The sequence below is a fragment of the Myxine glutinosa genome, chromosome 5 (assembly GCF_964187855.1).
Source record: "Myxine glutinosa chromosome 5, kmMyxGlut1.1, whole genome shotgun sequence".
Lineage (NCBI taxonomy): Eukaryota > Metazoa > Chordata > Myxini > Myxiniformes > Myxinidae > Myxine > Myxine glutinosa.
In genome coordinates, this window is record NC_136265.1 from 154,384,020 (window position 1) to 154,409,945 (window position 25,926).

General features: G+C 50.0%; 2 protein-coding genes across 7 annotated transcripts in view; both read right to left on the reverse strand.

Annotated features, from left to right (window-relative positions):
* Positions 1-6,512, reverse strand: part of LOC137426906 (trinucleotide repeat-containing gene 6C protein) — a 183,789-nt gene extending 177,277 nt beyond the window's left edge. For 4 of the 6 annotated variants that reach the window (XM_068115915.2, XM_068115912.2, XM_068115914.2 and 1 more), the window contains exon 1: positions 6,258-6,505. In XM_068115915.2, the coding sequence (XP_067972016.2) occupies positions 6,258-6,262 (5 nt within the window). In that variant the 5' untranslated portion in view covers positions 6,263-6,505. Of the gene's footprint in view, positions 1-6,257 lie in introns of all 6 variants that reach the window. The other 2 variants (XM_068115913.2, XM_068115911.2) reach the window with 2 other exon arrangements.
* LOC137416859 (phosphofurin acidic cluster sorting protein 2) overlaps positions 1-25,926 on the reverse strand; it is a 984,123-nt gene that overhangs the window by 714,884 nt on the left and 243,313 nt on the right. The window lies entirely within an intron of this gene.

Sequence of the window (25,926 nt, forward strand, 5' to 3'; positions counted from 1 at the left end):
AGTGGCTGTCAGCCTTGTTTAGGGTTAATTTCAATAAATAAATAACTAAATTAATTAGGCAAGTCCAATTGTAATGCTGACAGATTACTTGAACTTTTCAATGAAAAGGGCCTGGCTATCACCAACACATTTCTTTTAGTATGCCTGACAAATGGTACTTTTCTTGGTATCATCTAAGATCAGAAAGTACCACCTATCACCTATATTCCAAGAAGAACTGATATCAATGACATGCTATCAACTCGAGCAATGTGAGGGGCGTATTGCTGAACTGATCACTTCCTCGTTCACAGTACTATAAACTGAAGATCACAATGGCTAAAACAAAACAGGGACCCAAACCCTGAAGAAACTCAATGGGCATAAACAAGAGAATGTCGACATCCAACTCAACATTTGATGGAGGTGTTGACCATCGGTGGAAGTGGCTCAATGACTGACTCCATCGATGAAACGTCAGTAAAGGTTGTTCGTAAAATCTAATGAAAAACACCGATTGGTTTGAGGAAAATTATATTGAAATCATGCAGCTCGAAGATGCAAGACGGATAGCAAATAATGCCCTCGAAAGCTGGTACGCAAGATCGACCGAGCAGAAGCATCGACGAGTAGACAGCTCTACAGTGTAAAGTGAGAAACACGAAGAAGGAGTGGTGAGACAATACATCTAAGCTCCAACATCTTCGTGGTATGAACAACATTTCAAGGCATTTCACACAGAGCTAAAAATAGCCTCTGGACCTAGGTCCTCAAATATGGCTCCGATCAAGAATGCTGATCGTTCTCAAACTTTTACATCCAAAGATGACATTGTCAAACGTTGGGACAAAATACTTTCAAGACCGATTAAATTGCCAATCCACTTCAAGTGTTGATGCATTTCAAAGCTTTGAACTGTCAGTTCAAGAAGAGTGAGGAAGTGCACCAACTATGGCATAACTGTCAAGCACACCAAAGGAACTCAAATAAATAGCCCTGAGTGGGCTAAGGGTCATCTCTTGAGGTTGTCGTTCAGACATCTGCTGATTTGGGGAAAACCCCTGGGAGCTCCCTGATCCGAAATCGGAAAATCTAGGACTGAGCGATCCTGTGAACCATCAGTTGATGGGCTGTATTGGGTTTCAGAGAGAGCGGTTGGTAAATAAGGGGCGAGTAGGGATCCATAGTTTGGAGGGTTACCTCTTCTACGCCCCCCCTCCTCCCCAACCCTCCCTGGGAGCCACCTTATCCAAAATCAGAAAATCGAAGCCCGAGTGATTTAGCAGGCCATCGAATAGAAGGGCTGTATCAGGGTTTAGAGCTAACGGTTAGTAAATAAGGGACGACTAGAGATCCGAAATTTGGGGGGTAACCCCATGCTGGGAGCCCCCATGATCAGAAATCAATAAAATCGAAGCCCGTATGATTGTGTCGGCTACCGTTTGTATTCATGTGTCAAGTTTCAGACCAATCAGCTGAGTGACATGGGGGAGTAACAAAAATATCAAAAAATACTGACAGACGGACAGATCCGGACATCACAACCCATTTTACAAGTTAATCTCTTCGAGAATCGACATGAGATGACCTAAAAATGGGAAGTCTCCAGGATTGGATTTTATTCCATCAGAAATCATTGGGGGAATCACTCTCAAGGGGCAATCACAAAAATTATTTAAGCACTAGTAAAAAGCCTGTCAAATATGACGGGTTGGAACAGCTTATTCGACGGTGCAGCCTCGTGAGCGTGCCAAAGTTTGAAGCCTCGGCCTCGTATCAGGTGTGCTTATATCTTCTTTATTTCTTAGACATCATACGGATGTAAATGAACACCTGTTTTACTCTGCGTATGTTGCACATCACATTCAGCGAATTTCACCTCCTTGCGTCTTCTATTTATTGTTTAAAAAAAACGCTTCTGTACACCGCTCTTGAGGCTCGATTTGCAAGCCACCATCTACAATGCCAATAAAAGAGACATAATTACTCTTTTATGGAAAATGTTTTTAGAGTTTGTTTTATCCTCAAAAATACTGTAGTGAACACACATTCGTGTTAAAAGATTGGCCTTTAAAACCTACCCTTGTGAAGGGGGACAGACATCAGTACAAACACACAAACTGACTGTGTATTATATGGTAGATTGCTGGGAGATGCACGGAATTGCACAGCAATTTAAAGATGCCATTATTATCACCGTCTACAAAAAGAAGTGTGGAAATCATCGGGGTATCTTTCTCTAGCTGGGAAAGCCTTGGTGAAAACTATCCTGAAATGCCAACAAATCATTAGAAATAACATTCCTTCAGAAAACCAATGTAGTTTCAGAACCAGTATATAAACTATTGATATATGATCATTACATCCACCACCGAAGGTGGACAGAGGTTATGTTTTCACCCCCGTCTGCTTGTCTGTGAGCATGATATCTCAAAACGTTGTGGAGGGATGCGGAAGAAACTTGGTGGATAGGTTTGGTATGTGACACGGACTATTTGATTAGATTTCGGTGAAGATCCGAATACGAGAATCAAGTGATTCTTCACCATTGAGAAATGGGGCCAAAAACGATGTATAGCACGATATCTCAAAAAGTTAGACAGATTATGACAAAACCAGGTGGATGAGTTGGTTAGGCGACAATAACAAGCCAATTAGATTTTGGTTCAGGTCCGGATCCAGATCCGGCCTATCATTGGGATACAAAGCATAAACTGTTCAGCATGGCGGAGGTTTGTGTTCCAACGAGTGCCATTCTAGGTACCTCCGCCACCGAAGATGGACACAGGTTATGTTTTCACTACTAGTTTATCTGTGAGCAGGATGTCTCAAAAAGGTATGGATGGATTCAAACGAAACCTGGTGGATGGGTTCGGTGTATACAACAACAACATGCATTTTAAGGCCATTTTCCCTGCAAGAGCGGTGGTTAGCCTTGCGGTCCCCATGACAATCTTCTCCATTTTGCCCTATTTTCTGCATCTCCCCTTGTTAACCCCCTTGCCCGCATTTCTTCTTCCACCATCTTTAGCCAAGTCTTTCTCGGTCTTCCCCGTCCTCTACTTCCTTCTACATTCATTTCCATCACTCTTCTCAACCAGTCACTTTCATCCTTCCTCAACACATGACCAAACCATCTCAACCTGTTCCTCTTCACAGTATCAATCACAGGCTCTATTCCCATCATCTTTCGCAATTCATCATTTGTCTTCCTCTCTCTCAACGATACTCCACACATCCACCGAACCATTCGCATTTCCACCCTTTCCAGCCTTCGTTGGTGCTCTACGTTCATTACCCATGTCTCGCTCCCATAAATCATAACACTTCTCACATATGCTGACTGTGTCACCTTTCTACAACTTTCCCTTCAGCTTCAACGACACTCCCCTCCTCATCAGCACACCACTCAGTTCCCGAAACTTCTTCCATGCACATCTCACTCTAGCAACCGTTGCCGAGTCTGATCCACCTTCTCCATTCAGCATCTCGGTGTATGCCAGGGAGAAATTGATTCAATTTTAATGAAGATCTGGATACGATAATTTCTTTAAGTGATACATCACAATTGAGAGATAGGGACAAAAACGGTATATTGCATGATATCTCACAAAGTCTCACAAAGTATATCCCCCCTCTGGGCTGGTGCTCCTGCCTCACACCTAGCTCGTCTTCACGCTGTTGAAACCCAAGCGTTCAGAATCATTGGAATCTCCCGCGATGACGCTATCTCCGAGGGCCTTTCTCTCTCTCTCACCGCAGGCAGGTTGGTGGTCTTTCCGTCTCTACCGACTCCTCTCCGGCCTTGCTCCCCCAGCTCTCTCTGGGCTCTGTCCCCCAAATATTCCTGCAGGTCGCACAAGATCTGCCTGCAACCCTGTTATGGTTAAACTGCCAAAATCAAGACTCTCTGCTCACCTTCACTCCTTCATTCCTCTTTTCTCCTGCCTCTGGAACAAACTCCCTCACTCTCTTCAATCCCACTCCTCCCTCCAGGTCTTTAAAACGGCTGTTCACCACCATCTCTTATCTTCCCCAATCCAAAACCTTGATCTTTTCTACCCCCGCTAATTTCACCCCAAATACACTTTTTTGAGGTGACTTTTGTCTTCTTTCCTGGAAGTCCTTGGTGTCCTTGCGTTTTATACCTATCCTGCCTCCCCCCAGGTCCTCTCCCTCCCACACATCTCCCGATGTCCCTGCTCTCAAATGTTGTGTTTGTGTGCTTCCTCTCCTTCTCTCTCCATCTTGTCGACCGCTCCCCTTTTTATATACTTTGTTTGCTTGTTTGTTTGATTTGTTTCTTTGATAAATGTTAGCTCTTTCACGAGCCTCGACTCTGTATACAAAAAAAAGAAAAAGAAAAAAAAGAAGAAGTTGTGCACGGATTTTGATGAAACTTGGTGGACGAGTTGGTCAGGTGACGAGACCAAGCCGATGAGATTTTGGTTCAGGTCCGAATCCAGATCCGGCCTATCAATGGGATACAAAACGTAAACTGTTCAGCCTGGCAGAGGTATGTGCTCTACCCTTGTTGCCTCATATTTGAATGACATGCAAAGAACTCTCAACTTCTTCAATACAGCTGCCACAAAATTCGTTCTGGCCCTCAAAATAAACAAAACCATTTCTGTAACAGAACAATCGCTTCGAATCTGTCTCTGATGCTTTTGGACGTTAAGAAAACAGAGTCTTGGCACAGCACGGAATGAAGCCACCAAGTGTACAAAGCTATACGGAGCTGTTGTCCTCACTACATTGCTTTATGTTGTCACATGGGATGACAATAGATACCACAAAATAGCCATGTTTTGTGAAGTTAAAGAAAGTACTCAGCATGTAGTGGGACAAAAACTGCGAAATTAGGATTTTCTGAAATGCCTTCTGAAAACAGCAGATATTAGCAATTAGCTTGATAATTGGGAAGAGCTTTCTCAAAAGTGCTCAACGTGCCAAACGTGGAAGTGGGAATGAAGACTGTGGAAAGAAATATGGAAGTACAATACATCACAAAGAGGGACAAAAGACGTAACACTGCTCCTGGCTGTGGCTTTCATTCACTGCAGTCAATGCTGAACTTACAAGGTGCCCGTGTTGGTAATGTTGCACATCCAGCACAAGCATCACAATGTTTCCATCACTCCTCATCGACCTTGATGGATAGCTGATGATGGTGATGGTGTGAGTGTGTGTGTGTGTGTGCGTGTGTGTCAATGTATGTGGCGGTGTCTCTGTGTGAGTGTCTCTGTGTGAGTGTCTCTGTGTGAGTGTCTCTGTGTGAGTGTCTCTGTGTGAGTGTCTCTGCGTTAGTGTCTGTGTTAGTGTCTCTGTGTTAGTGTCTCTGTGTTAGTGTCTCTGTGTTAGTGTCTCTGTGTTAGTGTCTCAGTGTGAGTGTCTCAGTGTGTGTATGCATGACAGAAGTACTTGTGTCTCCTGTGAATGTGTCTGGATCGCATGTGGGTTTGTGTGTATTCGTTTGTTTTCATGTAAGTGTGTGTGTGTGTGTGTGTGTGTGTGTGTGTGTGTGTGTGTGTGTGTGTGTGTGTGTGTGTGTGTGTGTGTGTGTGTGTGTGTGTGTGTGTGTGTCTTTCTGGTTTTATTTGTGTTTATGTGGGTGTGTGTTTGTCGGCCAGCATGCACGTCCGTCCCTCTGTTGGATGGCGCACTCATCCGTTAGACAGCGCATCTGTCCGTCTGCCTGTCTGTAGGCCGATGTGCGCGTCCGACTGTCTGTTGGTCTGCGGGTGCATGCGTCGGTCACTCTATCCGTAGGTCGGTGTGCACATCTGCCGTCTGTGTGCACGTCCATCCGTCTCTTTATCCATCGCGTGCCAATCCCTCTATCTGTCCGTAACTCTATCCGTCAGCTCGTACGTCCCTCTGTCCATCGGCGGGTGTGCGCGTCCGTCGGTGCGTGCATCCATCTATCCGTCGGCTGGTGCATGTGTCCATCTATCCGTCTGCCAGCCGGTACGCGCGTCTATCTATTCATCCACCGGCGCGAGCATCCGTATGTCGTCGGGGGCACGCGTCAGTTTGTCCATCGGTGTCCGTTGGTGTCAGGATCTGTCTATCTCTCTGTCTTTCTCACATTGCAATCCCTCTCGTCCCCAAAGCATCATTCTCCTGCTCCCCATTTCATTTGTGCATTTGTCGATCGTGCAATTCACTGCAGCCATTCGTTTTCTCATTTCCCCCTTCCCACATCATCATCAGTTCATCACAGTTAACCTCGTCGTCCTCCTGGCCGAGAACGAAAGCCGCGGACGCGGACCCACCTCATCAAGGTAAAGTGCAAAGTTGTGCAGCAGCTACTACGCCGCTGCCGAGCTTTCGAGATAACAGCGCACGTAAAAGGTCATCAGAAGTGATCCAGAACGCGCAGATTGCAGAACATCACAGGATTCAAACTAAACCCGCGCATTTAAAGAAAGGAAAATAAACCCTGTAACGAAAAACCTCCGTCAAATCTCCCGGCTCGCTCAGGAGATAACGTCTGCAGCCTCCGCCATTTTGTCATGTTCTCCGTCGTTGCGCTGGACTACGCGTGACGACATCACGTTGCGCTGCAGTCTGTGGTGTGAGGCGAACGTGCAAAAACATCGTTCTCATTCTCGCCAGGTGGTGCAGTCTTCGACTGTCGGTGATTAAGTGGTGTGTCTGCACGTGTCTCTGTGGTGTGTCTGCATGTGTCTCTGTGGTGTGTCTGCATGTGTCTCTGTGGTGTGTCTGCATGTGTCTGTGGTCTGTCTGCATGTGTCTCTGTGGTGTGTCTGCATGTGTCTCTGTGGTGTCTCTTCGACGAAAAGTAAAAGCATTTTCACATATTTTGCTTATAATTCGTATTCTGATGTTCTGCCCAAAGGCAGGTTCGGTAATGCTGAAGCAGCTCATTTGCAAAGGTTATACTGGGTGGTTTGCCATTGCCTTCCCACTCCCAGTGCTTAGAATACTGTACCCACCATAAGAAAATAAAACAGCGTATATTAGGATTATTAGGATGTGGTCATGAGTTAAAGTGGTTATATTATGCGACTTTACTCAAAAAGATTTGATTTATATTTAACACTGTACTAGCAAAGGTACCCGGCGTTACCGGGCAACGCCGGGTCCCTCCTCCCACCCCTTCTCCTCCCTCATACCACGCCTACCCCTTCCTCATCCCACCCATCCCCCGCCTCTTCCCACCCCTCCCTCCGGGCCCCCAGCCTCCTCTCACCTCTACCTCTGGATTCCATCCCATCCATACACCTCCCACCTCCTCCGGACTCCCACCCTACTTCTTCCGATCCCTCCACCCGCCACCCGCCTCCCCTCTTCCCCTCACTCCAGGTCCCCTCCTACCGCTTCCCTTCCCTTCCCCTCCCTCCACCTTTTCCCACTCCCCTCCTTCCAGACTCCCACCACACCTCTTCCCCTACCTCCATCCAGGACTCCCATCCCACCCATCCCCTACCTTTTCCCACCCATCCCCTACCTTTTCCCACCCATCACCTACCTCTTCCCACCCCCATTCTCCGGACTCCCACCGCACCCTTCTCCTTCCTCCTCCCCCCAATCCTGCATCCTCATCCCATTCATTCCCCTGCCTCCTCCCTCTGGACTCCCATCCACCCCTCCCCCTCCCTTATGAATGGTGAGAAAATGAGTGTTTAAAAGTTTTAAAACAAAATTACAAATAAACAACATCTCATTCACTTTTAAAAAGAGGATAACATCGCAAAGCCAAGCTCATAATGAAACGAAATAACATCTGAAATGAAAGCAAAAGGTGAAAAAGAACAAACATTGAAGAATAGCTCTCCTATATATATATATATACTGTTACGGATTCGGCCCTTCCGTGGTGGTGGTTTTCATCCACGTGAAACATTTCTGGTTAGGTATTATTATTCTTACCGGGGTTGGAAGGAAACGGCGATTATTGTTGTTTAAAGGAAATGGTTATTGTGATTAAAAGGTTAAAAGCACTCAGTGAAAAATGAAACAGGAAATCGGATCGTGCACCGGAAGACGTGTAGCGAAGAAGAGGAGGTCGTGAGGCAAAGGTCGGGGAAGACGCGTGTCGAAGCTCTGTAACGGGTGTGGTCGAGCGAACGTCGCGAGTGAACTTTGAGACCTTGAAAAGAAGTTCGTGCGAAAGGTGTTATCGCCGGAGTATTGAGGAACCTGCGGTCAGGTATCGGCATTGAGGTTCCGGAGAATCCTTGCCTAGAGGCTCCGGCTCGAGTGAGAGCCGTCCGCCATTTCGCCCCGCACACTGCGTTCATCGGAAAAGGTTTTTGTCGCGTCGGCTGGTCTTACCCTCTGGTGGTCTGCCGGGGAGGGCTGAGCACTAAAGCGGCGTTTGAAGATTACACGGCGGTTCGCTGATTGAGCGGCGAACGTGTACGTCGGTGCACGTCTTTGGGGATTTTCCATTCTACCGCGTGTTTGCTGGGTGTTGGACCACGTGACTTCTGTGTCGCTTCGACCGCCTACGCCTCGATTGATCTTGATCGGACATTGTTCCAACGATCACTGGAGCGAATCAACTTCGCCTTGGAGAGTTATAGAGACATTGAGGAGTGCTCGGCTCCATTCCCTGGGAGTGCCGTGAGTTTGAGTTGTTACTAGATAAGATGGTACCATCTTAAGATTGATTATACTAGGGCATGCCCGTACTATATATATATATAAAATTATATCCCCCCCCTCTATTTACATGAAATGGTTTGGTCCAAAGCGAACGGCTTGCGAGTACGGTGACAATCCCCCCCCTCTATTTACATGCAATGGTTTGGTCCAAAGCGAACGGCTTCCGGAGTTTGGTAAAGAAATCGCCATCGCGTGCACAAACGCGCAGGAAAGCGAATGAATCGCAAATTCGGTTTTATTAGTTTTAAAACATCGTTTAACGCCAACATAGTTTGCAAACGTGAAATAAATGAATACGCTCTCAAATGTGCCATCCGAGGCAGAGTGTGTCCGCCACGTTCGGCACACGCGATCGTTCGCTGCTCTCTGATTGGTTGAATCGTTTTTTGGACATAGCTCGGTAAGTAATTGTCCGATTAATATGAAACCTTGAAAAGGCACATCCTCGGGTCCCCAGCAATATACCTGGCAAGTTAAAAGTATATCGGACCCGTGGTTGTCGAGAAACAGCGGTCACAGACAAACAGACGTACAAACGTACAAACGTACAGACAGAGATTACTGGAATTATAGATAGATGGTGGATTGCTATCATTGTTGTATGGTTCTTCCTGTGTGCTTTTTAATACATTATTTGGTTTGTGGATAATCATTGGTGTGGTTTCATCATTGATTTCGACACGGAATAATATATTTTTCTGCCGTGGCTCCTCTCGGGGTTCGGAGGTATACCAACACCAGGAGGTCGGGGAGGAACACGTAACAGAAATTGGGGGCTCGTCCAATTGACTCGTGGGCTCAAAATTGAGTCTGCGTCCGGGATATAAAATTCCCTAAATTTAGTCCGGGAAAGAATTCCCTAACATTCCCAGAATTCCCAAATTTGGAACTTTTTCCAACATTCCCAAATTTTTCCCCAAAAATTTTTTATTTTATTTTATTGTGTGAAGGTTAACAGGTGATAACAATAGTCACCATGGAGTTTGATGCAGAGAAGTTTGCAGTGACCCCTAGTGAGGCACAGTTCAGAGCGTTATTTAAATCGGACCTCTTGGTATTGGCCAGACATTTCAGCTTGGAGGTTCGAACGAATATGAGGAAAGCAGCGATGCAGAGATTGGTGATAGAATCTCTGGTGGGACAAGGAACAAGGGAAGAGGGAGCCTTGGATTGGTTACCCGGGGAACAAGAAAATGTGGAGCTCCGGAAACTGGAGATGCAATTGCAGAGCCAGGAAAGGGAAAAAGCAGAGGAAAGGAGAGCTGCAAGTGAACTCGAAGAAAGAAAAGCAGAGGAAAGGAGAGTTGAACGAGAACTCCAGGAAAGGTTAGAAGAGAAAAAAGCACAGGAAAGTGCAGAGGAAAGGAGAGTTGAAAGAGAACTCGAGGAAAGAAGAGCCGTACAGGAAAGAGAACTCCAGGAAAGGTTAGAGGAGAAAAAAGCAGAGGAGAGAAAAGCCGAAAAGGAGTTAAGGGACCGTGAAATGGCGCTTCAGCAGGAAATTAGACTCAAGGAGCTGGATGTAATGAAAGAACGGGGAGAGGTACCATCCATGCCGACTGGTTCGACACCTAGTCAGAACCCCTGGGATGTTGGCAGACATGTGAGGCTGGTTCCACCCTTCAATGAAAAGGAGGTAGCCAATTTTTTTTCACACTTTGAGAAAGTGGCTCAACTGCTAAAATGGCCTGAAGAGTCCTGGACCATATTTGTGCAAAGTGTTCTGGTGGGTAAAGCTCAAGATATTTATTCGGCTTTACCGATTGACCAATGTGCAGATTATGAGGTAGTGAAGAAAAACATTCTCAAAGCCTATGAATTGGTCCCAGAAGCTTACCGGCAAAAATTCCAGAATGCCAGGAAGAGGGAGATTGAGACCCATGTGGAGCTTGCCAGAATGAAAGAAACCATGTTTGATAGGTGGTGTGATTCAAAAGGGGTTGGGAAAGACTTTGAACTATTGCGGCAATTGATCCTGGTGGAGGAATTCCAACAGTGTGTCCACGAGGATATTAAAGTTCATCTGGAGGAAAGGAAAGTACCAAAGCTGTATGAGGCAGCAGCCATGGCTGATGACTATGCCTTAACCCACAAGATGGGGTTCCACAAACCTAACTTCTCGCCTAGACCTAGCCAGGGGAGCTATGGTACATCCAGGGCGGAGAAAGAAAATTCATGGGGGCGGCCTCGAGATAAATATGAGGACCACTCTGATACCACGACTTCTAAAAATCCAAAGACAGCAGTTCCAAGGCAGACTTATCCTCCGGGGGGCTCGAGACAAACCACGAGGTTCTCCTCCGGGCCTACTTGTGCTTTTTGCTATAAACCTGGACACTTGATGTCCCACTGTTATGCTCTGGGAAAGGAAAATCAGGAGCGGAGTTCGACTAGTATAACTCCGAATGCAATGGCAAATGTAAGTAATCGCCCTCAAAAGGGTTGCCAACCATTTATTTCAGAGGGGTTGGTGTCACTGGACGGAGACCCGACTACCCAGAGACCTGTTAGGGTATTGAGGGACACCGGAGCACATCAATCTTTAATGCCTGAAGGCATCTTGCCATTGTCAGAGGAGACGGCAACTGGTGATAGTGTTCGTTTACAGGGGATTGGTGGCTCTGTTAGAGCTCCACTTCATGTCATCCATTTGGAGTCCGATTTGGTGTCAGGACCGGTCACCGTAGGTTTACAAGCCACTCTTCCTGCAGAGGGAGTATCTTTGGTTATCGGGAATGATTTGGCCGGTGGTCAAGTTTATGGTAACCCGATGGTTGTTAAAAAGCCCAGCAGGGAAAATAACACCACACCAGTTAGGGATGGTGACAAATTTGACAAGTTATTTTTAGGTGGATTGAACTTCAAAACAAAGGAAGAAGTTCTGACCTCTGTTTTCAGCAAATATGGACCGCTTCTGGAAGTGCGGCTGGTAAAAGACAGGGAAACGCAAAAGTCAAGAGGGCTTGGCTTTGTCACGTTTGAAAAAACAAAGGACGCCAAAGAGGCAGAGACGGATTGGAATAGTAAGGATTTGGAGGGTCGGACCATAGCCGTAGAGAAGGCAGGCCGTAGGCATCGAGGGGGCTACAGAAGAGGAAAACGTGGCGGGTCGCAGTCGATATTACTACGGTTTCCCAGGGTTACGGCAGCTACCGCAGGAATGATAATCAGGGTAGTGGCCGAGAGGGAGACCGCTATTTACGTGACTACAGTGACAAGCGGTCCACCCGTGATTATTACGAAAGTTAGAAAGCGTTGAAGCACTGAATGCTGCGGAGCAGCCGAGCAAAAAAATAATAATTCCTACACGGATTAACTGTGAACGCCACTTTCCTAAAGGCGTCTATGTAGTGAACTTTCCTACACGGATTAACCGTGAACTCTACGTTCCTAAAGGCGTCCATGTAGTGAACTTTCCTGCACGGGCTAACCGTGAACTCCACGTTCCGAAAGGCGTCCATGTAGTGAATACTTCCAGGCCTCACCACCCCAACCATCATGGAACCTGGCTTTCAGCTTGGCCTCCCGGGAAAAGTGTTGTAGTTTTGCTTGACTTTGGATTTTGGTTACTACCCCTTAACCTTCATTCAAAAGAAACGAAAAGTAAATCAGAGGGGGATGAGATGGAGTTTGGCTTTGCAGAAGTCCAACTGGGAAATTGAACATGTAAAGGGCAGCGACAATGTCGTGGCTGACGCTTTGTCCAGGGTCAATTAACTTTGGAAATCTCTGTGGGTTGTTCGAAGTTTGTTCCTTTATTTTTTGGAAATCTTGATTATTGTTGTTCACGGGAATTGATGATTTGGGTTGTGAGTTTACGTTTCTTGGTTGCAAGAGTTTGCCTGCAAAGAAAGTTTTCGTGGTGTTCAAACTTTCTTTCTTGAGGGGGGGGGGGGGGGGCGAGTGTTACAGATTTGGCCCTTCCGTGGTGGTGGTTTTCATCCACGTGAAACATTTCTGGTTAGGTATTATTATTGTTATCGGGGTTGGAAGGAAACGGCGATTATTGTTGTTTAAAGGAAATGGTTATTGTGATTAAAAGGTTAAAAGCGCTCAGGGTAAAAATGAAACAGGAAATCGGATCGTGCACCGGAAGACGTGGAGCGAAGAAGAGGAGGTCATGAGGCAAAGGTCGGGGAAGACGCGTGTCGAAGCTCTGTAACGGGCGTGGTCGAGCGAACGTCGTGAGTGAACTTTGAGACCTTGAAAGGAAGTTCGTGCGATAGGTGTTATCGCCGGAGTATTGAGGAACCTGCGTAGTCAGGTATCGGCATTGAGGTTCCGGAGAATCCTTGCCTAGAGGCTCCGGCTCAAGTGAGAGCCGTCCGCCATTTCACCCCGCGCACTGCGTTCATCGGAAAAGGTTTTTGTTGCATCGGCTGGTCTTACCCTCCGGTGGTCTGCCAGGGAGGGCTGAGCACTAAAGCGGCGTTTGAAGATTACACGGCGGTTCGCTGATTGAGCGGCGAACGTGTACGTCGGCGCGCGTCTTTGGGGATTTTCCATTCTACCGCGAGTTTGCTGGGTGTTGGACCATGTGACTTCTGTGTCGCTTCGACCGCCTACGCCTCGATTGATCTTGATCGGACATTGTTCCAACGATCACTGGAGCGAATCAACTTCGCCTTGGAGAGTTGTAGAGACATTGAGGAGTGCTCAGTTCCATTCCCTGGGAGTGCCGTGAGTTTGAGTTAAGTTACTAGATAAGATGGTACTGAAGCGCGGTGTTACGCGCGCTGCTTGTAAGCAAGGAGGAAGCGGACAACGCGGTAAATTGTAAGAGTCTTTATTCAAGAGCTCCACTGTAACACTGGAGCGTTCCGGGCTGCGCGCCCGGTGTATATCCCGCGGCCACGCCTACCCCTCGGGCGTGGCCGCCGCCCACATGGTGCGCGGAATGATGCCCTCGCGCCAGTGAGCTTTCGTGTCCGCCACACGTGCCCCACCAGAATTCCCGCGCACCTGGAGGGCCAGTTTGCGGGGCAAACGGATGACCCGGCCGAAGCGCCCTCTGGTGACTGGCGGCGTCCGGGGTGCAGGGATGCCAGCTGGGATTCCTCCGGCTGCACCCGGGATGGGTGCAGGCTCGGGGGGTGGCATGCCGGCGGGGCCGGGCGGTGCCAGGGGTGCGCCCGCCGGGGGGCGGCCCCGATGCGGGGGCCGAGCCACCAGTGGTGGGTGGTCCACGTCGAGGTGGGCCGGCTTGAGGCGGTCTATGGAGACACGGTCAGGAGTGCCGCCGATGTCCAAGGTGAAATGTTTCACCCCGGTCTCCAGCACGCGGAAAGGCCCGTCGTACGGGGGCCGCAGTGGTGTGTGGTGGGCGTCGTGCCGGACGAAGACATATTCCGCGGTGCGAAGCTCCGGGGCGACGTGCATAGGTGGGTGCCCGTGGTGCGCCGTGGTCACCGGGGCGAACCTCTGGGCGGTCTCCTGCAGCGCGGAGCGCTCCTGCGCCGTGGACAATGGTGCCGTGGAGTCGGGGAGGAACTCGCCCGGCACCCGCAGCGGTTGCCCGAAGACCAACTCCGCCGCGGATGTGCGCAGGTCGTCCTTGGGTGCCGTCCGGAGGCCCAGCAGCACCCAGAGGAGCCTGTCGACCCAGCCGCCATCGTGGAGGGTCACCCGGAGCGCGGCCTTCAACGAGCGGTGGAACCGCTCGCACAGGCCATTAGCCTGGGGGTGGTAGGCCATGGTGCGGTGCAGCTGGACCCCGAGCCCCCGCGCGACCGCCCCCCAGAGCTCCGAGGTGAACTGGGGGCCGCGGTCGGACGAGATGTCCGAGGGGGCGCCGAACCGGACGACCCAGGTGGCGATGAACGCCTGCGCGACATCCGCCGCCGTCGTTGATGCAAAAGGCACGGCCTCCGGCCACCGGGTGGTGCGGTCCATCATGGTCAGGACGTGGGTGAAACCCCGCGAGGGGGGCAGAGGTCCCACCAGGTCCACGTGAACGTGGTCAAACCGACGTTCCGGCACCGCAAATGGGGCCAATGAGGCCTGGGTGTGTCGGTGCACCTTCGCGCGCTGGCACGCGAGGCACGTCCTGGCCCAGCCGCGGACGGCCTTCCGGAGGCCATGCCAGACAAACTTGTCGGCGATCAACCTCTGGGAGGCCCTCGTGCCCGGGTGGGACAGGCCGTGGATGGCGTCGAAAATCCGGCGCTGCCAGCCCGCGGGCACGATGGGGCGAGGCCGCCCGAGGGAGACGTCGCACCAGAGGGCCGTGCCCGCGCCGTCGAACGGCACCTCGGTGATGCGGAGGCCCGTAACGGCGGTCCGCAAGGCCTGGACGTCGGGGTCGGCGGCCTGGTCCGCCGCCATTCGGGCATAGTCGATGCCGAGGTGGACAGCGTGGGCAACGGACCAGGAAAGGCAATCCGCCACCGGGTTGTCGGAGCGCGGCCTTCAACCCTCTGGTGGCTGAGTGTTTCCATTCTACCGCGAGTTTGCTGGGTGTTGGGCCATGTGACTTCTGTGTTGCTTCGACCGCCTACGCCTCGATTGATCTTGATCGGACATTGTTCCAACGAACAATGCCGGATGTCCGTCGTGTATTCGGACACGGACGAGAGGTGACGCTGCTGCCGGGCCGACCACGGCTCGGCGACCTTGCCCATCACGAACAACAGTGGCTTGTGGTCGACGAAGGCCGTGAACGCATGGCCATCGAGCAGATGGCGGAAGTGCCTGACCGCCAGGTGGAGCCCGAGCAACTCGCGGTCGAAGGTACTGTACCGGCGTTCGGGCGGGCGAAGCTGCCGGCTGAAGAACGCCAGCGGTTGCCAAGCTCCACGCACCCATTGCTCGTGCACCGCGCCCACCACGTAGTCCGAGGCGTCGGTGGTGAGGGCGATCGGTGCATCGGGCGCTGGGTGCACGAGCATGGTGGCGTTAGCCAAGGCGAGCTTCGCGCCCACGAACGCCGCGTCCATCTGCTCGGTCCAGGTGACGTCACCTTTGCCCGGCTTCCCTCGGAGGGCCTCGTGCAGGGGGCACAGGAGCTGGGCGATGCGGGGCAGGAACCGATGGTAAAAGCTTACCATGCCCAGGAACTCCTGGAGCCCCCTGTACGTGCGGGGGCACGGAAACCCATTCACCGCCTCCACCTTGGCTGGTAGGGGGACGGCTCCGTGCCTGGTGACGCGGTGCCCCAAAAAGTCGATTTCAGTGACACCGAACCGGCACTTGGCGGGGTTCACGATCAGGCCTTGCTGGCCCAGGCGTTCGAAGAGCGTGCGGAGATGGTGGAGGTGCTCTTCGCGGGACGCGCTTGCGACGAGGATATCATCCAGATAGACGTAGACGAAATCCAAGTCGCGCAAGCCGCTGTCCATGAGGCGAAGGAACGCCTGACCCGCATTCTTCAAACCGAAGGGCATCCGAAGAAATTCGCAAAGACAGAACGGCGTGATGACAGCCGTCTTCGGGATGTCCTCCGGCCTGACGGAGACCTGGTGGTAACCGCGTATGAGGTCCATCTTCGAGAAGAAGGACATATTCGCCAAGCGGGCGGAAAAATCCTGAATATGGGGGACGGGGTAGCGGTCGGGGGTGGTGGCGTCGTTGAGACGGCGGTAGTCCCCGCACGGTCGCCATCCCCCGCCGGGCTTGGGCACGATGTGGAGCGGCGACGCCCAAGCACTCTCGGAGCGCCGCACGATGCCGAGCCGCTCCAGCATAGCAAACTCGGCTTTAGCAACCGCGAGCTTCGTCGGCTCGAGGCGGCGTGCCCGGGTGTAGACCGGTGGCCCGGCGGTGGGGATGTGATGTTCCACCCCGTGCTTGACGGTCCCCGCCGAGAAGGTGGGCCTCGTGAGGGCCGGGAAACGGGCGAGGAGGCGGGTGAATTCGTCCGCTGCCGGAAGCGTGCAGATGAACCTGGCCGGAACCGAACCGCTCAGCAAGCTGCTCGGCGAGCCGCTCGATGAGCCGCTCCGTGAGCTGCTCAACGAGGTGGGCAGCGTGCACGCGAGCGAGCTGAACGTCTCAGCCTGGACAAGCCTTCTGTGCTTTACGTCCACCAAGAGGCCATTGGCACAAAGGAAGTCCACGCCAAGCATTGCCATAGGCACGTCGGCAGTAACGAACGACCATCGGAAAACCTGCCCTCCGAACCGCAGAGAAAGGCAGCGTTTTCCGTATGTGCGAATGGGCGTACCGTTGGCAGCAAGCAGAGCGGGACCCCGGCCCGCGGTCTGCTTGTCGGACGTACCGGCGGGAACGACACTCACCTGCGCTCCCGTGTCGCACAGGTAACGGCGCCCGGATAAGGTGTCCGTTATGTCCAGGCGGCTGTTTAATCGGCCGGCGCTCAGTGCCACTACCGAGGGCCGGCCCGGGCGTTTCCCGACCTGCCGAATGAGCACGGCGGGCAACATTGCCGGGCTTCGTGGCCGAACCTAGCATGGAAATGGCACCAGGTTTGCGGCGAAGCCGGAGGCCGCGGTTTCCGCGGTGGTGGTGGGTGGGGCGTGGCGGCCGCCACGAGGCACCCCTCGGAGTAGGGGTGGGCACCTGCAGCAGTTTCGGGCTCGGGAGCCGCTACGGCCGCACCGAAACTCGCCTGCGTGTCCAAAGCCGCGTAGAACCTGTCGGCCTCGGCCGCGAGCGCTCGGGATTCTGTTGTCGCAGAACCGGCCAATGCGAGGCGTACTCGTGCCGGCAGCTGGCGTCAAAATAACGCCCGGAATAGAGCGTTCGGGGTTTCGTCGCCCATGAGCGACAGCATATGGTCCATTCGGACCGACGGTCGCGTGTCACCGAGCTCGGGGAGGTCCTGGAGGCGGTCGGCCCGTGCGTCCACCGTGAGGCCGAACGTGGCGAGGAGGAGACTCTTGATCGCCTCGTACCTGTCGTCGGCCGGTGGGTTCCTCAGGACCGACATGACGCGGGCGGCCGTGCCGACCCCGAGGGAGGCGACGACGTGGCAGTAGCGTGTCTCGTCCGCCGTGATGCCTCGAAGCCTGAACTGGGCTTCGGCCTGCAGGAACCAGATCTCCGCCTGAGCTTCCCAGAACTCGGGGAGCTTTATCGCTACCGCGTTGGTTGCCATGGCTGCGGCGGGTTCAGGTGGTCAGTGATGGCTGACCAGAACGTCGGAGGTCACCAATGAAGCGCGGTGTTACGCGCGCTGCTTGTAAGCAAGGAGGAAGTGGACAACGCGGTAAGTTGTAAGAGTCTTTATTCAAGAGCTCCACTGTAACACTGGAGCGTTCCGGGCTGCGCGCCCGGTGTATATCCCACGGCCACGCCTACCCCTGGGGCGTGGCCGCCGCCCACTTGGTGCGCGGAATGATGCCCTCGCGCCAGTGAGCTTTCGTGTCCGCCACAGTACCATCTAAAGATTGATTATATGGTGGATTGCTATCATTGTTGTATGGTTCTTCCTGTGTGCTTTTTAATACATTATTTGGTTTGTGGATAATCATTGGTGTGGTTTCATTATTGATTTCGACACGGAATAATATATTTTTCTGCCGTGGCTCCTCTCGGGGTTCGGAGGTATACCAAGACCAGGAGGTCGGGGAGGAACACGTAACAATACGTATATATATATTGCTGCGGTTTTGAGATTGTACATATGACTTCAATATATGCTAAAGGTTTTCCACTCATAGTTAGTTCCACGAGGAACACGTAGGCCCACTTGTAGTATTAGTTATGTCATAGTATGTGTAAGTATAGGCCATTTCCCCTATTAATATCTGCGTTGTGTAAAGATATGAGATTAGGTCCCGTTCATTTTGTGTCCACCCTCCAATTCCATCTCGATGGGCGGAATCCATACCGCGCCCCATTTGGCTGCCCGCTCAGTTTGTTATGCATTGGCTGTCCACTAGTCGAGTAACACGAGGTAGGCCTAAAAATGGTGGGGCCAGCGCCGAGGTCGGGGCGGAGTCGAGGCAGAGCGTCAGTGGCGATGACGGTAAGAGCCACCAGCCAATCAGGGCTCTCGCGGCATGGCGTGAGTGGGCGTCGAGAGGCGTGTCTGGTGAGTTCGGGAAGGTTCGCGGGGTGTGCCAATATAAGTCGCTGCACAAAGCCCTTGAACAGGACTGATTGGGAGGAGTCGCAGAGAGAGGACTTACCAGTAGAACTTTGAGGGAGAAGGACTTTTACAGCGAGTGCATATCGAGAGAACTTTGAGGGAGAAGGACTTGGGAGAACTTCGTTGCGATAGCGCTTTGAGGCTTTGAACTGTAACTCGCCATATTACGTACGTGCCAGAGGGGAAGAAGAAGAGGCGTTGGCAGTACGAGTACGCGGCCACAGCCAAATGCGCCGGTGGCGAATAGCGAGTATTCCAGCCACGCGAGTAAACGCGGCAATAGCCGCCAGTGATTAACCGCCAACCGCACCAGAGCCCACCCCCTACAGTTCGCCCCGTAATAACCCTGTTCGTACAAAACGGTGCGCTACGAGCTCCTGCCTTCTCCTCCTTCCATCTGCACGGGACGAGCCGGAGACCGGAGGGAGCTGCACAGGAGCCATCCCTGGACGCGCGGATCATCATCCTGCAGCTGCAGGTCATCATAGGGTATTAGGACCAAATTCGCTATTACCTAAATACTCGCGCTGCCCTGAAGCGAGGAGATAAGCCCCGCACGAACCGCGTGTGTTGATACGCCGAGCGGTTTTGCATACACGCGATCCGTGCCATTATCACTTACTAGACCCCGATTCAAGCGGTTCTTATTCGTACCACGCTTAGTCAATGGCGAAATCACAAAGGCGATTGAATTGGAAAGGAAGAACAGGTTTAATTATTATTATTTACAATGTACAATGGTTCAAGAGCAGAGATACAGACCAATCCTTAAAACAGTCTTATACTTAATCCCAAGGACACGGGCCCGTCTCACACACACACACACTCACACGGGGCTTGCAGATGGCAGGACGGTGTTCACCAGCTCGCCCAGGGATGGCTCTCGTGCAGTTCTCTCCGGTCCCCGGCACGTCCTTTGGCGTAGGTGAAGGCAGGAGCTCTCCGCATGTCATCTGGACGGAGCGAGTTATCACGGGGCGAATTCGTAGGGAGCGGACTTCGACGCGGCTGGCGGTTATTCACTTGCGGCTATGGCCGCGCTTACTCGCGTGGGTGAAAAGCGCTATTCGCGTTCCCGGCGCGTCTGGCTGTGCCTGCGTACATGTACCGCCAACACTTCTCCTTCTTCCCCTGGGCGCGCACGTTATACTGCGAGGTTATAGTTCACAATGGCGTCTCCACTGAACAAGTCCTTCTGCCTTCTGATCCTCTTGCATCAAAGTCCTGCTGATAAGTCCTTTCTCTCAAGCTCCCTCTCTGTAAGTCCTTTCAAGGGCTTCTCGCAGCGCGTTATATAGGCACGCCCCGCGAACCTTCTCAAACTCACCAGACGCGCCTGTCCACGCCCTCTCACGCCATGCCGCTAGAGCCCTGATTGGCTGGTGGCTCTTACCGTCTCCCGCTGCCGCACCCAGACCTCAATGCCGGCCCCACCCTTTTTAGGCCTACCTCGTGTTACTCGACTAGTGGGCAGCCAATGCTTAACAAACTGGATCGAGGCTAGGGTGGCTGGGAAATCGGTGGCTGGGAAATCGGTGGCAAGTAAAGCCTATTTTCTGTCTTCACACAACGCAGGCACTAAGAGGGGAAATGGCCTATTCTTACACATACAAAGACATAACTATACGACAAATGGGCCTATGTTGCTCGTGTGACTAACTATGGGGGGCAACCCTTTAACCTTTAATGACTTCAATGTGCCAATCTCAAAACCGTAGCAATATATATGTACATATATATATATATATATATATATATATATATATATATATATATATATACATATATATATATATATATATATATATATATATTGAAACGCAAAAGAAACTTACCACCTTTGAAACCTTTAAATATCAACAATAACACTGCGTGTAGTAAATGTGTGAACTTATTTGTGGACAATAGTGTCCTCACCGTCAGACAAAACGGTCACGGATGGTCACTTGAACCTTCAATGGTCACTTCATAGCACAGCTGTTGAACAGCCGTTTTGACTGTCAGTGATTAGCCAAGGGGTACGGGATGATTTTAATGAGCTGCACGTGGTGTCTTGATATTGGCTTTAAAAAGGCCAGTGCAAAATGGGCATTTTGACCGAAAAATTTGACCATTTTGACCAACTTCAAAAAGACCGAAAACGCAAAAGAAACTTATCACTTGTTTGAAATGTAATAAAATTGTAACAGTTCAAAATAAAACAAACCAACAATTGCTAATTGAAGCATTGGCATTTTATTGATGACATGTCAAGTTTTTGACCAAGATACACCATCTCATCAGTTTGTTCTACAGTACAGAACAGCACAGGGTGCAATGTCAGTCCCCTTTCAATAGCGTGTGTGGCCACCATTGTTTTGGATACAGGCAGTGCATCGTCGGCGTATACTGCCTACCAGTGTCTTTGGATGGATTGCTGCTGGATTCTGTCCCACTCAGTCCTCAATGTCTGAAGCAGCTCTGCCCGTGTCCTGGCCCTGCCAACTACGCGTCTCCCAAGCTCATCCCACAGGTGCTCTATGGGATTCAGGTCAGGGGAGAGCGCAGGCCACTGCATGGTGTTGATGTTTCTCGCCTTGGAGAAATGCAGTGGTAAAGCGAGCAGCATGGGGACGAGCGTTGTCATGCTGAAAGGTTCTCAGTTCTGGGTGGTCTAGCAGGAATGGCAGCAGATGAGGTTGCAGGATGTTATCCACATACCGCTGGGCGTTAAGATTCCCATCCACAACCACCAGTGGTGTCCTGTACCGGCCTGATATGGCGGCCCACACCATCACACTTGGGCCACCCCACCTGTTGGCTTGACGCACGCAACAATCGTCATATCGCTCGCCAGTTCTTCTCCAGACACGCTCATGCCCATCAGGACTGTCCACACAGAACATTGACTCATCGCTGAAAGCGACCTCGTTCCACTGCGCCATGGTCCACCGCTGATGCTGCTGGCACCATCTCTGTCGATTGCGGCAATGGGCAGCCATCATCACGGGGCCTCTGTATGGTCTTCTGGCAGTCAGACCATAGTCATGCAGTCGTCTTCGTGCAGTATCATTGGAGATCCATGGGTTTGCACGCCCCGGAGTTTCTGCCGCAGTGCGGGATGCTGGACGGAATCGATCCCGCAGGTGACTTCGGACCATCTGCCTGTCCTGCCTTGCAGTGGTGACTCTTGGCCTCCCTGATCGAGGTCTGTCATCTGCAGAGTTGTGGAGGGTGTCTCTGACCACCAGGGCCGATATCGTCTGGTGTGAACAGCCAAGGCGGCGTGCCACCTCACGGTAGCTCAGTCCGCCTTGCAGCATGCCCAGGGCACGCTGCCGTTGATCCCTTGACAATCGTGGCATGTTGATTGAAATGCCCATTTTTGCACTGGCCTTTTTAAAGCCAATATAAAGACATCACTTGCAGCTCATTAAAATCATCCCGTACCCCTTGGCTAATCACTGACAGTCAAAACGGCTGTTCAACAGCTGTGCTATGAAGTGACCATTGAAGGTTCAAGTGACCATCCGTGACCGTTTTGTCTGACAGTGAGGACACTATTGTCCACAAATAAGTTCACACATTTACTACACGCAGTGTTATTGTTGATATTTAAAGGTTTCAAAGTGGTAAGTTTCTTTTGCGTTTCGGTCTTTTTGAAGTGGTCAAAATGGTCAAATATTTCGGTCAAAATGCCCATTTTGCACTGGCCTTTTTAAAGCCAATATCAAGACATCACGTGCAGCTCATTAAAATCATCCCGTACCCCTTGGCTAATCACTGACAGTCAAAACGGCTGTTCAACAGCTGTGCTATGAAGTGACCATTGAAGGTTCAAGTGACCATCCGTGACCATTTTGTTTGACAGTGAGGACACTATTGTCCACATATAAGTTCACACATTTACTACACGCAGTGTTATTGTTGATATTTAAAGGTTTCAATGGTGGTAAGTTTCTTTTGCGTTTTCGGTCTTTTTGAAGTTGGTCAAAATGCTCAAATATTTTCGGTCAAAATGCCCATTTTGCACTGGCCTTTTTAAAGCCAATATCAAGACATCACGTGCAGCTCATTAAAATCATCCCGTACCCCTTGGCTAATCACTGACAGTCAAAACGGCTGTTCAACAGCTGTGCTATGAAGTGACCATTGAAGGTTCAAGTGACCATCCGTGACCGTTTTGTCTGACAGTGAGGACACTATTGTCCACAAATAAGTTCACACATTTACTACACGCAGTGTTATTGTTGATATTTAAAGGTTTCAAAGGTGGTAAGTTTCTTTTGCGTTTCAGTACATATATATATATATATATATACATATATATAGACGTCATCGCCATGCATGTCCGCATTGCCTGCAAAGCTCCAGAGGAACCATCTAGCAGTGCGTCATTACGGATTATAAATTCAGATACTGTCACAAGTGCATGCAAAACTCACAGTTACCGACCTGGTTTCGCCCTTGTTGGGGCTTCATCAGGGCAACGCAGTGAGGCTTTCCATACACTTGTAACTCTGTGAACCTTTCGGTTTTTTTATATCAGTCACTATGCGACCTTCATATCATCAGTGGAGAACCGCCAGCAAGGTGTCCCATACAGCTGCTGCTGCACCTTGCTGGGAGCGATAAGCACCGCCTGCCACACGGTAACGTTATCTCTGGTATCCACTCATCATATGGAGTCGACCTGGTTGCGGTTGGGAGTTACTAATAATGGTATCTGTAATCTGGTTCTCCAACCTAATGAGCGGACAGCATGACGTCATCGCCATGCATGTCCGCATTGCCTGCAAAGCTCCAGAGGAACCATCTAGCAGTGCGTCATTACGGATTATAAATTCAGATACTGTCACAAGTGCATGCAAAACTCACAGTTACCGACCTGGTTTCGCCCTTGTTGGGGCTTCATCAGGGCAACGCAGTGAGGCTTTCCATACACTTGTAACTCTGTGAACCTTTCGGTTTTTTTTATATCATCACTATGCGACCTTCATATCATCAGTGGAGAACCGCCAGCAAGGTGTCCCATACAGCTGCTGCTGCACATGGCTGGGAGCGATAAGCACCGCCTGCCACACGGTAACGTTATCTCTGGTATCCACTCATCATATGGAGTCGACCTGGTTGGGCTTGGGAGTTACTAATAATGGTATCTGTAATCTGGTTCTCCAACCTAATGAGCGGACAGCATGACGTCATCGCCATGCACTTGTGACAGTATCTGAATTTATAATCCGTAATGACGCACTGCTAGATGGTTCCTCTGGAGCTTTGCAGGCAATGCGGACATGCATGGCGATGACGTCATGCTGTCCGCTCATTAGGTTGGAGAACCAGATTACAGATACCATTATTAGTAACTCCCAACTGCAACCAGGTCGACTCCATATGATGAGTGGATACCAGAGATAACGTTACCGTGTGGCAGGCGGTGCTCATCGCTCCCAGCAAGGTGCAGCAGCAGCTGTATGGGAAACCTTGCTGGCGGTTCTCCACTGATGATATGAAGGTCGCATAGTGACTGATATATATATATATATATATATATATATATATATATAAATATATATATATATATATAAATATATATATATATATATATATAAATATATATATATATATATATATATATATATTTCTATATATATGTATATATATATATATATATATATATATGTATATATATATATATATATATATATATATGTATATATATATATATATATATGTATATATATTGTTGTGGATATGAGAATGGTTTGTTTTTTTGTGTTTTTATTGTATAGTAAATTGTTGTTAGAATATCGCCCTCCTTACTCCAGTGTTGGTCAAAGGGCGTTCCCGTAGTTAGTTCCATAAAGCATATATGAAGGACACCATAATATCCCTGTTCAGTAGTTTATTTCCTTATTCTGTGTATTAGGTTAAGGCTTTGTCTTCCATTAAGATGACACTCCATTGCACCAAGTGAAATAAGATGGATCCCCTTTCATTCCCATTCCCAAAACCTCCATTTCCAACTGCGTCATTGCCAAGCCTCAATTGCCAGCTACATCCCTCCAAGCCTCCATTGCCAACTGCACTGGGCAGTTTGCCAGGTTTGCTACAGCTGTGGGTTGTTGATTTCACCCCAAAACCACCATTAAGCATGTGCTCAGCTCGGGGAAGAAGGGCGTGCCCGCCCATCGTCATCAAGGGTGGAGTCAGAGGGCCTGTGCCCACCAATCAGGGCCGAAGCGAGCTCACCGAGGGGCGTGTCCTGAAAGCCGGCGGCTTGATCGCCTGAGGCGCTATAAAAGCGCGCACGCAAGAGATGTGCAAGGAGAAGGCGTGGTTGGACCAAGCGAGAGACGTGCAAAGAAAGGCGCGTCAGAACGTTGTTTGGTGGTTGGTGGCGGAAAGAGAGTTGGTTACAAAAGAGAGTGGGAGAAGTAAAGAGAAGTGAGGCGGAGTGAGGCAGAGTGAAGCCAAGAAAGACAGCAAGCCTTGTGAGGGTTGAGTTGAGGAGGAGCACAAAAAGGGACACCAAGAGTTGCGTCGACGCCACCGAGGTTTTCCCGCCAAGAACGCGAGGAGTCGGAGCTGTCACCTCCAGCCCTGCCGTTTGCAGGGACCTGACCCTTCCTCCCCCTCCAGCCATCCACCTCCTGCCATTCCTATCATCATCCCCCGTGTAAGTGTGTTCGTAGTCTGTCTTTTGTCTTGTCCCTGGGTATAAGTAAGCTTGTATAAGTTAATATTTGCACTGTGTCACCTGCTTTTTCCATTTTCCCTGTATATAACCTTGACTGCCCCTTTTGCTTAGAATGTGTAGATAATAAATCCTGTTACTCTTCTGTACGTCTTCTTCTTCTTCCTCTTTACATTCGTTCGCTTTAGTCTTTTCCCATTGAATATCTGTGGCGCGATTCGGCCAACGTTCAGGAATCGGGTTAGTCGGGGTAACTGTTAGGGCCGCGGTGCCATCCGCTCGGCCAAACAACATCTTGTCCGCGGTCCGTAACAATATATATATATATATATATATATATATATATATATATATATATATATATATATATATATATATATATATATATATATATATATATACGTGTATATATATATATACTGTGTATATATATATATATACTGTGTATATATATATATATACTGTGTATATATATATATATATATATATATATATATATATATATATATATATATATATATATATATATATATATATATATATATATATATATATATATATATATATATATATATATATATAT